The sequence below is a fragment of the Oryza glaberrima genome, chromosome 1 (genome assembly GCF_000147395.1).
Source record: "Oryza glaberrima chromosome 1, OglaRS2, whole genome shotgun sequence".
NCBI classification, from domain to species: Eukaryota; Viridiplantae; Streptophyta; class Magnoliopsida; order Poales; family Poaceae; genus Oryza; species Oryza glaberrima.
In genome coordinates, this window is record NC_068326.1 from 9,394,999 (window position 1) to 9,406,690 (window position 11,692).

The 11,692-nt window shown below is 44.7% G+C and overlaps 2 protein-coding genes across 2 annotated transcripts; one reads left to right on the forward strand and one right to left on the reverse strand.

The window, feature by feature from the left end:
* The first annotated feature begins 1,086 nt into the window (after positions 1–1,086).
* LOC127772632 (peptidyl-prolyl cis-trans isomerase A1) lies at positions 1,087–4,258 on the forward strand. The gene is made up of 6 exons (XM_052298588.1): positions 1,087–1,458; positions 1,565–1,709; positions 1,811–1,899; positions 2,476–2,530; positions 3,073–3,158; positions 3,813–4,258. The coding sequence occupies exons 1-6, from the start codon at positions 1,249–1,251 to the stop codon at positions 3,966–3,968; spliced, it is 741 nt and encodes a 246-aa protein (XP_052154548.1). The 5' UTR covers positions 1,087–1,248; the 3' UTR covers positions 3,969–4,258.
* Positions 4,259–8,053: 3,795 nt separating this feature from the next.
* On the reverse strand, positions 8,054–11,159 carry LOC127772643 (uncharacterized). The gene is made up of 2 exons (XM_052298599.1): positions 10,116–11,159; positions 8,054–8,666 (listed from the first exon to the last, which is right to left on the reverse strand). Exons 1-2 carry the CDS (start codon positions 10,942–10,944, stop codon positions 8,581–8,583), a joined length of 915 nt encoding a protein of 304 aa, XP_052154559.1. The 5' UTR covers positions 10,945–11,159; the 3' UTR covers positions 8,054–8,580.
* Between the last annotated feature and the right edge of the window lie 533 nt (positions 11,160–11,692).

The window sequence follows — 11,692 nt, forward strand, 5'->3', positions numbered from 1 at the left end:
ACGTCAGTGCCACGTCAGTGCCACGTAAGATGAGGACCAAGTAAAACCAACCACATAAGCATCACGTCAGTCGGAACCACCATCCAAACCACCTTAGGACCTTATTTGCACCGGTTTTGATACTTGAGGAATCCGTCGTATCTGGTATTTCGGTTCAAGGACGAAAACCGAACTTGTTGCTAAGTTAAGGGACCTAAAATGAACTTATTCGTCTACCTTTCTCTCCCTGGCCCAACCACAAAGCGGATCGTCCTCGTTCGTCCGGACTGGCATGTGGCCAAGCCCAAATTCGCAAATAACACACACGCGTCATCATCGATTTTTTTATTTTTTATTTATTTTTAAAAAATTTAAAAAATAAATTACGGTTTTAAAGTTTTACAAAATATACTCCTCCCGTCCTATCTTAAGACGGAACATATAAATTGGACTACAGTAGGACAATCTAAACATCTATCTAATGTGGCACCTCGCGGGTGGAGCGTGTTGTGAAAATTTTGCAAGTACCCCCTCCCGACGATAAATCATCCTCCTTTAGGGCGATTTATAGCCATAAGGGGACCGCCTGCGAAATTGGCACGTCGCAAAGTTTGCTGATGCATGGGAGCACCCATGGCAATTTTGTAGGCTGCTATATCCTGACAATAAATTGTCTGTCCGTAAAATTGTCACGATGCATCTCCCGCAGGGTGTTATGTCATATAGATTATCTTAGCGTAGGGCGATTTATATGCTTGGCCCTATGGTTGGACGAGATGAGTATATTAAAACTTTGAAATTAGAATTTATTTTGTAAATCTTTGAGAAAAATAAATATAAAATAAAAAAGGGTGTATCTAGAGTTTGTATAATTGGAGTGCAACCACATTGTAATTGCATTGTAACTACAGTGTAACTACGTTGTAACCACAATATAGTTTATTAAAACTTGTATTTAATAATACTTTAATTAAATAGCACTGGGATTTTATGCGTAATACATGTGGGAAATTTTCCTCTTTCAAATCTTAAGGCGATCCGATGCTCACATATATAAAAGTTTTGGAAAAAAAAAAACTTGCGACAGTTTCTAGCAAATCCGTAAAAAAAAAGAAAAAACGGTCGTCATCATCTCCACGCGCGCGGCGAGACGGCCGAGACCTCACCTACCCCAGCCGCTCCTGCCGCCGCGCCAGCGCGAGCACTCTCCAATCCGAATCCGATAAGCCAAGCAAGCGCAGACGCCGACGCAGGAGCTCCCCCACCGCCATGGCTTGCAGGCCGGCCGTGTGCTCCCCCTCCGCCCTCGCGCCGCCGCGCCACCGCCTCCTCTCCCTCGGCTGCGCGCGCACCGCCGCCCCCTCGGGCGGACTCCCGCTCCGCCTCCGCCTCCGCCTCCGCCTCCGCCTCCGCCTCCGCTCCAGCCCCGCGCCCCGCGGCCACGGCGCCGACCTCGTCGTCCGCGCGGCGGCCGCAGAGGCAAGCCCTCTCTTCCCCCACCACCACCCGCGGCTCACCGACCCTTGGCCTGGCCGGCGTGCTGAGCTTCATCAGTAATCGAATTTTGTCTGTCTGTCTGCTGCAGGGGGCCGTGGAGCTGCAGGCGAAGGTGACCAACAAATGCTTCTTCGACGTCGAGGTCGGTGGGGAGCCCGCGGGGAGGATCGTCATCGGGCTCTTCGGGGAAGTCGTCCCCAAGACGGTGGACAACTTCCGCGCCCTGTGCACTGGTCGGTTCGGCCCCCCCTCGTTGATAATCTGATCTCCATTTCGCCATCAAAATTGCCAGATTGGTAGTAACGCTTATTTTCTGTTTTACTTGATTTTGCAGGTGATAAGGGCTACGGGTACAAGGGTTGCTCCTTCCACCGAATCATCAAGGACTTCATGATTCAGGGCGGGGACTTCGAGAACAACAATGTGAGAGTTGCACATCCAAATGCAGATGCTGTAATGGCTATTGTACTAGTTTCTGCTGCTGAATTGAGGACTTATCTGTCCCATTTCATTCAACCACTGCACTGTGTGTGCAAATTAATTTGGGGGGTGAACAATATGACTGAGCTAGTTATCTTCATTTAGCATTGCTGCATGCCTGCATTGGTCCATCCCCTTGCACTACTGCATTACTGCTGCACGGTATGTGCAAATTAATTTGAGAGTAGGATGCAGTGTGCACAAAAATGTTCAGATTCAGATTGGAGAAAGGGGTAGGAAAGGATACCATAAATGACGAGCAAAGTGTACTCAACTTTGGAGTTAAGATGGGCGCATAGGCAGATAGCTGTTAGATATAGGTGTAGATTTATATGTATATTTGTATATTGGAAAAAGGACCTAATAGCCCCATAGCTCATTTACCTACTGCTGATATATTCTTTCTTACGTTGCCAATCTTATTTACAGTGTTTATGAACATTTCTTCTTTCTCTGTTTTGCATGCTAAAGGGTCGCCCTTTTTTTTTATTGCTGATGTACTAAGCTTTTGTAACACAGGGTACTGGTGGTAGGAGTATCTATGGTGAATGTTTTGACGATGAAAATTTTACATGTAAGTAATTCAATCCTAGCTTGCTGTGATGAGCTTGGGGTGTTCTTTCCCCCTAGCAGTTGACTGCAACTGCTTTAGGCAGTCACAACAACCCTGTTGTTATGTACTCGAACCTTTCTCCCATATCTTAATAAAATCAGGCGGCATCCTTCCACCAGCCCAGCGAAAAAAAATACAAACTTTCAAATTTAGTACCATGCGTTATTGTAACTATCCAGAACATACCAATCAATTGAAGCAACGATAACTACAAAGGTGCTAATCTTTAGGTAAATTTCCTCATTTTGTCACTGGTTTTTGCAATCATGATGACATGAGAAAAATACTTTGGTTAATTTCCAGCATGCATGATCCTCAAGCATATTGTTTACACGGAGTCATGGATAGTAAAAGGTGCTCCGTGGAACAAAATAATGGCACATCTGATTCTAAACTCTGAAGTGTCATAATTTGTCAAGTATAGGTTCCAGTCTAGTAGTTCCTACAATGAAGCCCTTCTTTATCTGTACATATCATAATCCATCTTTTGTATCCTTTTTCAGTAAAGCACACCGGTCCTGGTGTACTAAGCATGGCAAACGCTGGCCCTGACACAAATGGAAGCCAATTTTTCATTTGTACTGTGAAGGTAAGAAACTCCTGATAGTATAAAGCAACTTTTTTTCATTCACGATTTTACTACTGGACAGGGCAATAGGGCATCCTAAATTTGTAACACTGACAAATTATAGTCTCGTTCTCATGCACATCTAAAATGGCAGTAATTCTAAGTTTATTTTGCCTTACAATATGAACGAATATTTATGGGCTAGTTCATGCTGGTAGTGTTGAGATCATAGGATTGATAAAAGGATCACTGTAAGATCTCGACCATTAATGGTTTGGCAAGAGCGTAAGATCGTAAAATACTACAGTATGAGTCATGATATGGACAACTTTAGTTCAGTCACTTCAAAGAACTAAATCAGGTGTTGAACCGGTATAAGTCCTTAAAGCAATGATAGATTCCTAGCCCTAGACTAAAACTCAAATCCTTGGTGGCAAAAGGTCTAACACTAATGAATGGCTGCTGGTACTTGACTCCATCTCTCTTAAAATGTTATTTGTCTTACTAATCTAAACAGCCTTGAGTATTCCAATTTTGAGGAAGAGAAAAATGTGCAAAAATTTTCGACATTAGTTCTGTTTAGACTTTGTTAGATTTCTTTACAGTTGATGGGTCTAACCAAACTCCTGGACATCTTTATTGACTCTGTACTCTCAATAATAAAATCTTTCTCAGACACCATGGTTGGACAATCGTCACGTTGTCTTTGGGCATGTCTTGGAGGGGATGGACGTGGTGAAGAATCTTGAATCACAAGAAACCAGCAGGTCCGATATTCCTAAGCAGCCCTGCAGAATCGTGAATTGTGGCGAGCTGCCCGTGGACGGTTGATTAAGTCAAATGGTTCAGTTGTCGGATTAAGCCAACATTTTTCATTTTGTTCTGCGGCATATTGAATCTTAGGGGAGGGCTAATTGAATCTTGTTCTGTTAGAACACTTTTGGTATAGTGAGGATACTTGCGAGGCATTCGGCAAGATAGATGAACATCCCTCTTATCCAGTGATATCCTGTTTGATGAGCTTAGAACTTTAAGTTACTCTTATCCAGTGGAACTCGAATTACTGGTCTTTTCTTATGTTGCATCAGTAAAGACCGTTTGCTGGCAACAATTTTCATCAACGGTGGGAACTTGATCATTGTAATGCGTCATGCTGTTACGCGGCCCTAGAGCCTGAACTTATCCTGTTTAAACATTGATAACTGTACTAAAACATATGATAGAACGGCTAATTATATTAGGATTTAATCTAGCCGCTTAAAATTTCTTAATGACGTGGTATAACTAAATCTCAGCTGTTGGTGATAAATATATACTAGGATTTATAGATAGGATTTCGGTTCAGGGATGAAATTTCACCTGACGACAAACTAAGGGACCTAAAGGAAACTTATTCCAAATTGAGAGCTCTCTCTGGAAAGTGGTAGCTTCCATGGGCCGCAGTTGCCAGAGCCTGTAGGTCGAAATTAACAGCGTACATGAGCTGAAATTTCCAACGCACTTGGCCCGACATTGGCAGCGCATATGGGCTAAAATTGCCTGCGCATATGAGCCAAATTTAAGAGAGCGCATAGCCCAAATTTAGAGCATGCATGGGATTAGGATCGGATGATGAAACGCAAAATCTATTTCGAGAGGCATCTCGATTTAGACTTAACGAGCGACACGGACAATTACATGAGAAGTACTAGTAGTGTTACAGACATGCATCCAAGTAGTTTTTGCTATTAGGTTGTGCATATTTTTTTTCTTCTTATAAAATTTTCTCTTGAATTACTTATCCGATCTATAATCCTATTACACCGTTGTGTTCGTAACATTTAAATCTTTACAACAAGATCTCACATGATTATATTTTGATGAAAAATCATAAATTACTTTTATGATATGTCTAAATTACTTTTAGATTTTACTAAGTTACTTCTTAGACATACAAAAGTAAATTCAGTAAAGCGTAAAAGTAATTTACATATATTATATATTATAGAAGTAACTTAGAACAAAATGAATGTAACTTTGACATGTCATTTGAAGTAAATCCGTTGTAGAGATAAAAACATGACTCTATCTAGAAATTAAATTAATCAGCACAAATTATGGAATTAACTAAAAACAATAATAAAAGTAATCACCTCCGAGCATTATGAATGTATAGGAAGTATTTTAATCAAATCTTAAAAAGTAACTTATATATATATGATAATTTGTTCAATGAAAAAAGGTATTAATTAAAGTTACTTTCTTTTGTTATAAGTTACTTACTTTTAAACTTTACTGAATTTACTTTTGTATGTCTAAGAAGTAACTTAGTGAAATCTAAAAGTAATTTAGACATATCATAAAAGTAATTTGTGATTTTTCATCAAAATATAATCATGTGAGATATTGATGTAAAGATTTAATTGTTACGAATACAACGGTGTAATCGGATGGTAGATTGAATGAGTAGTTTAAGAGAAAATTGTATTTGAAGTATAGGTGGATGGTGTCTCTTATAGATGGAGTGGTAGCTACCACTAACTGTATAGTCACGTCCATGATAAAAGTTCAGACCAAACACTCCGTACATCCTCTATTAGGGATGGCAACGGGGCGGGTCGGGGGCAGGTTGGGTAAGAACGCCCCCGCCCCCCGCCCCCGATCATAGAAGTGGGTCAAAATTGCTCCCCGCCCCTGTCCCCGCCGGGTCCCCGAAAACCGGTCAGGGCCCTGCAGATGGAGGGAGCAAACAGTCAAGCATACACATAAGGAAACGAAGAAGAGACGATGTACCTGGGAGGAGGCAAGGAGCGTTGCCGGCGGTGACACCGCATCGAGATAGAGGGAGAGAAGGTCGATGCTGGCCACTAGATGCCGCCATCCTTTGGACGCTACCATCCACCATTCTTTGGATACCGCCAGCCACTGCCGCGTCAGCAACTCAGGATGGAGAGAAGGGATGTTAGGCTGCCGCTACTTCAGGATGGAGGGAGATGATATTGAGGTGGTTGCTATGTTGAAGAAGCGCCGACTACTGCTGCGTCGTCATGGTGAGGCGCGTTGGAGTGGGGGCGAGAGTTACGGGGATGCGATTACGGGAAGGAGTGCGGCGTGAGGGAGGTCCGGAGGGATTGGGAACGGCATGAGGGAGTCAAAGTTTTTTATGGATTGGTGGGCTTTGATGGGCCATCTCCTCATTAATTTCTTAGGAATCCAGGGCCCCACGGGTCACCCGCGGGTGAAACACATTACGCGTCCCCGCCCCCGGAAATGATCGGGGCCCTGTCCCCGGAAACCCGCAGGTGAGAAATTCGCCCCGCCCCCGGCCCCGTAGGGGCGGGTCCCTCTATTAGTAACCCGTAAGGCATCACGAATCCTCCGCATCAGGTGCCTGATGGGGGAGAAAAAATCGGGCGCCCTGCGCCGCGCCACGCCTCCGCACCCCCACCACGCGCGCTCGTTGCAACGGCCGCCCGGATATAACGGAAACGCCCTATTAAGGGGATCCGTTTCATTTTTTATTTCACCAACAATGTTTCTGCTAGTGTACTCGTGATGTTTCACTATGTATGGATCAAATGTTGCAATGGATTTTTGATATTGTTTAATAATTTTATCTTGATGGACACGTAGTTTGTTGATGTACACAGGGTTTAAGTGTTGCAATGGTTTTAAATTGTTTGTTGCATACGTTGAACCAAATTGTTTCATCTAGCGATCTGACCGTGTTTCAGTTTTTTTAAGAATTGAAACATTCTTTCGCTATTGCTGAAACATTGTTTTTATATTGGGTGAAACAACGTTCGATTTTTTGGAAATCGTTATTTCATGCATTGTAGCAAAATGTTTCATTAAGTGATTTGGTTGTGTTTCAACTTTTTAGAAGATTGAAACATTTTCGATCTATTTAGTAAAATATTTTCGATCTACTTGGTGAAACACCGCCTGTTTTTTGACAAAAAAAAAAGTCGAGCGCCCGATTTGTTGGCACCTCCGTAAGACATCACCCAATAACAGTTGAGGGTAACTAAGGTAAGGTTAAATCTTTGATGGTCAGAAAAGATTAGATATGATTCGAGATAGGCTAGGGTAATGGCAAACTATTTTTATTCCTTGAGGATGTCTCTTTAAAAACCATCCAAATGGTTATAACAAAATCTAAAAATTTTTAACTTCACTCATACAAAGAAGACATAGATAATGAAATCTTTCCCAGACACCATAGTTGGATAACCGTCATGCTGTTTTTTGCATGCTCTGGAGAGGATGGACATTATAAAGAAGCTTGGTCGTGTTCCTAATAAGTAGCCTTGCAGAATTGTGAATTGTGGTGAGCTGCCCTTGGACGACTAAGTTTTTGGTTCGCTAGCTTATGCTTATGTTTATCCATACGGAGTAATTATTAGTAACTAAAAAATAATTTATGAGTAATTTTTTTATATACGTGCCCTTAGTGATTAAAAACAAATACTGTAAAATAAAGATGGATAAAACCCCAGAAAATTAACTTTAAAATTAAGTTTTAAAATTAAAATTTTAGCTTATGAGCATATAAGGATAAGAGAAACATGATCGAAGAAATTTCACTCGGCATTGGTGGGCATAAGTATCCTATTCAACATTTATAAATAAGTCAAGTCGGATTTCTGAAAGATAACATCATTCTAAACATGTGAAGGGAAAAAAAAAACTCGATGTTAATCCATCTAAGTCACATACTCTTACATTTGGGTTGAACACTAAAAATGCATTAGTAGATCTACACCGGCCGATCGATTAAGAGGGAGTTGTTCTTCTATCTGTAGTAGCTATCTAGGAACCATTTGAACTATCCATCTCCCCCCTTTGCAAAATCACAATACGTGAATTGAACACCAGCAAGTTGGATGGCCTAGCTTGCTCCCCAGGATCACACACACACCTTCCATGGAAACAACTTTCTTTTAATTTTTCTTAGGTTTTCTTCACCCGCACTCCTGTAATCATGGAACGCACGAACACTCCTGTCTTACTCTTTCCCGGTGGGCCACACCCCCTGCCGGCCGGCCGAGGCAAAAGAAAAGAAAAGAAAATAAAATACAAGAAAGAAAGAAAGAAAAACACGTGTCACCAAGCAACACGTGCCACCTGTAAATCTACACAGCTATAGCTACCTAACCACTATGTGGAAACAACTTCTTTTTATATTTTTTTCTTCCATTTTTTTTTGGCGATTGCACACGCCGCTAATGCTTTTTTTTTTCACACATACTTATTCCTGGACTTCCAAGTTATGTACAGTGGAAACACACACGCTTGAAGGAAGAGCTGATCGCTGATCGATGTACTTATTGCTCGACGAAGAGGACTGACACGTGACAGCCGAGCCGACGAAAGAGGGGAGAATTTTTTTTTTCGAATACACTATTTCAATCTCATGACAAAACGTTGGTTGATGGCACGTACGACGATCGATAAAAATGTATCAAGAACCCAGCCGGGAGGCCGACGCGAGCGCCACCGCCTGCGCCCACACCTTGAGCCTCGCCTTCACGTCCTTGGGGTCGTCACCTGCATGCCACCAAAACCAAATAATCAAACCACGTTTCGTGTCACGCATATATATAGAGTATCGATGCTCCATCAAACAAGAATGGAAGAATCAAAAGCTTGCTACAAAGCCAAAAAGGCGCCCAATCATATATATATATATATATATATATATATATATATATATATATATATATATATATATATATATATATATATATATATATAAGGAATTGCTAGAAAACTCCTGCTCAAAAACTTTTAGATTTGTGACTATCGGATTACCTCAAGATTTATATATGATGAAGAAAAGAATTGATAGAAAAAAATTTTACACATGTTACACGTAAAATTCTAATGTTAACCAACGAAACCGTAGTGCATATATATACATAGAGTATTGATGCTCCATCAAACAGGAAGGAAGAATCAAAAGCTCGCGACAAAGCGAAAAAGGTGCCCAATCATATATGCAGCTCCTACCTGTCGCTCCAGTAAATTAGCTTACTATATACTCTCACTTTTCATGCACGTTTTCAGTACGTGCACGAATCGATCAATTCGTGGCCGAAATTTTAAGATGCCTCCCGGGAAAAAAAATTAATTAATGCAGCGCTTAATTATGATGTGACCACACAAACATATCGAGCTCTACGTGTAAGCCAGTTACAAGTGCATGCATGGAACTACGGAAGGCATGAACAGAATGATTCTGCATGCACATTGCCGGCATGTAGCGAAAAACGTGGCGACCAAACACTCGTACGTCGCCGGTCCAGACGGACCCAATCGCTCCACCAGCCAAGCCAAGCAAAAGCACGTACGCACAAACAAAACGCACGTACGCCGGAGAGACAGGGGCGCACGACACGAGCGGTGGTCGCGGCCGCCGTCCGGACGCCGGAACAACTAACGACCGGAGCTTAATTTCTCTAGCTACGTGCTTTTCACCGATGCGACAAGTAAGACAGCGCCGCGCCACCGGCAGCCAGCCGCACACACGAACGCACGCGCGCGCGCACGCGTGCTCCGCCCCGGTGCACTGCCTGGCATGCCAGGCAAACCTGCGGTGTGTGTGTGGTAGGTTCGTTAACGAGGGGATATTCGTTCGAGGGATTGAACGAGTTTTGTTTTTATTGCTGATTGCCGTGAGTAATATAGCTGGCGCAACCGGCCAAGGGTGAGGGGTTGACCCGATCGTGCGCCGGCGTACGGACAAGTTGTTGCGTGCGGTGTGCCTCTAGTTTGCAGGTTTTGCTCACTACGTGGACTGGACCTGATGCAGGATGTGAGAATGGTTTTTGTTTGTATACGTGCAGAGCTGAGCTAAGGCAAGCGTGAAAAGTAAGCAGGAAGTAGTTAGTTAATTATAATTAAGGTTCGATTTTGAGAAGTAGCTAGTGATTAACAATGAATTAGTGACAGTGATTGATTGGGGATGGATGGAATGGATGGGATGGGATGGCTTACCGGGGCTGGAGATGCGCCAGCTGCCGGACGCCGGCGAGTTGCCGCCGCTGCTGGCGGTGTCGACGCCGGAGAGCGCGTAGCAGGGGATCTCCACGGTCCAGTCGCAGGGGAGGTCGAGGCCGAGGTCCCTGCACGCGCGCATCTCCTCCATGTCCATCGCCACGCCACGCGCCGGGGACTCGCCGCCGGCGGCGGCGGCGCTCACCACCACCGTCACCGCGTCGGCGCCCAGGCCCTGGCCCTGCATCAGCATCTGCCGCCGCTGCTTCCGCATCTGCCACGCCCGGTCCAGCCACACCTCCCGCATCATCCGCTCCCGCCGGTGGCGCATCCGCCGCTTGTCGCCGCCGGCGCCGGCGCCGCCGCCCGGCCACCGCGCCGCCTCCGTCTCGCTCGCGTACTCCTTCGAGTACATCCACGGCGACGGCGCCGGCGCCCCGCGGTCCGGCGTGCCCGGGAGCGACGCCGACGACGGGGCCTGCGGGTTTCTTGGGTCGTCGTCGCCGTACGGATGCCACTGGCCTCCGCCGCCGCCGCCGTCCCCATACTCACCGTTGACATCCGATCTCACCTCGTCCCCATCCTCCTCCTCCTCCTCCTCCTCCTCGCCGCGCAGGTACCCGTCGTCCTCGTCGTCGGCGTCACCGCCGTCGGAGCCCTCGACGGACAAGCGAGACATCCGCTTGCTCATGTCCTCCCACTCCTCCTCCTCCTCTTCCTCCTCCTCGACGAAGTCATCGTCCTCGTCGTCGTGGTCGATGATGTCCCGCAGCCTCGGCAGATGACTACCGAGCTTCCTAGCCGTCGCCGCCGCCGATGGGGACGCCATTTCGATCGGAGAAATTAAGCTGGAGAAGAAGGCGACGAGCTGGAGGAGGGAAGACTTACTTGGCTAGTATACCAAATATGATAAGTAAAAATGGGTTTGGTTGCTTGTTAGGTTGGAGGGTTAAGCAAGCTAGCGAGAGGGGATATGCGGTCTATATATTCTCGGAGTGATGGAATCGATGGCTGTGATGGCCCTTGGGTTTGATCTACTTGTGTATTGGCTGGAGTGAAGGGGCAACTTAATTAGTTTGTGACGAAATTTTCAGAGGCTAACTGGTCAGGCTGCAATGTTTGTAATTAAGCTTGTGATTTGTTGGGATGGAGCAACTCCAGTTCAGGGAGTATTTATAGAACCATCAGATGATGCCGTCATCTCACTTTTTTCAATAATGTAAAATTATTGATATTTCCAGACTATGTATTGGATTGTAATAATTCTGAAAATTCAACAAGTGTCATTCAATTGCCGTCATGTATAGTATGTCATGTTTGGTTGCCTGGATGGAGGGTAACTTGCATGGTGATTGGTGGATGTATTGAGGTGCTTGTTTTGGTCCCTCGGAGGTGCGTCAGAGCTTGTATCCGCTTGTGCAAAGTGCACTCTCGTTAGCCAGGCCAAGAGAAATGTAGGAAATGAACTACGCTCCTTAGGAAGGCCCGGCTCATATAGGCGCGAGACGAGTGGGTGTAGATATCACGTAGGGGTCGACGTTTTCTGCTACTTTATTGTTCACTTTTTTGGTCAGGTG

What these genes read in the sequence shown, in the direction of transcription:
- LOC127772643 (XM_052298599.1), bottom strand. Translation starts at nt 10,944, where the DNA reads ATGGCGTCCCCATCGGCGGCGGCGACGGCTAGGAAGCTCGGTAGTCAT. An exon ending in CTGGCGCATCTCCAGCCCCG is followed by an intron (nt 8,667 to 10,115) that starts GTAAGCCATCCC and finishes GGTGGCATGCAG; the next exon opens with GTGACGACCCCAAGGACGTG.
- LOC127772632 (XM_052298588.1), top strand. Translation starts at nt 1,249, where the DNA reads ATGGCTTGCAGGCCGGCCGTGTGCTCCCCCTCCGCCCTCGCGCCGCCG. An exon ending in CTTCCGCGCCCTGTGCACTG is followed by an intron (nt 1,710 to 1,810) that starts GTCGGTTCGGCC and finishes TTGATTTTGCAG; the next exon opens with GTGATAAGGGCTACGGGTAC. An exon ending in TGACGATGAAAATTTTACAT is followed by an intron (nt 2,531 to 3,072) that starts GTAAGTAATTCA and finishes ATCCTTTTTCAG; the next exon opens with TAAAGCACACCGGTCCTGGT.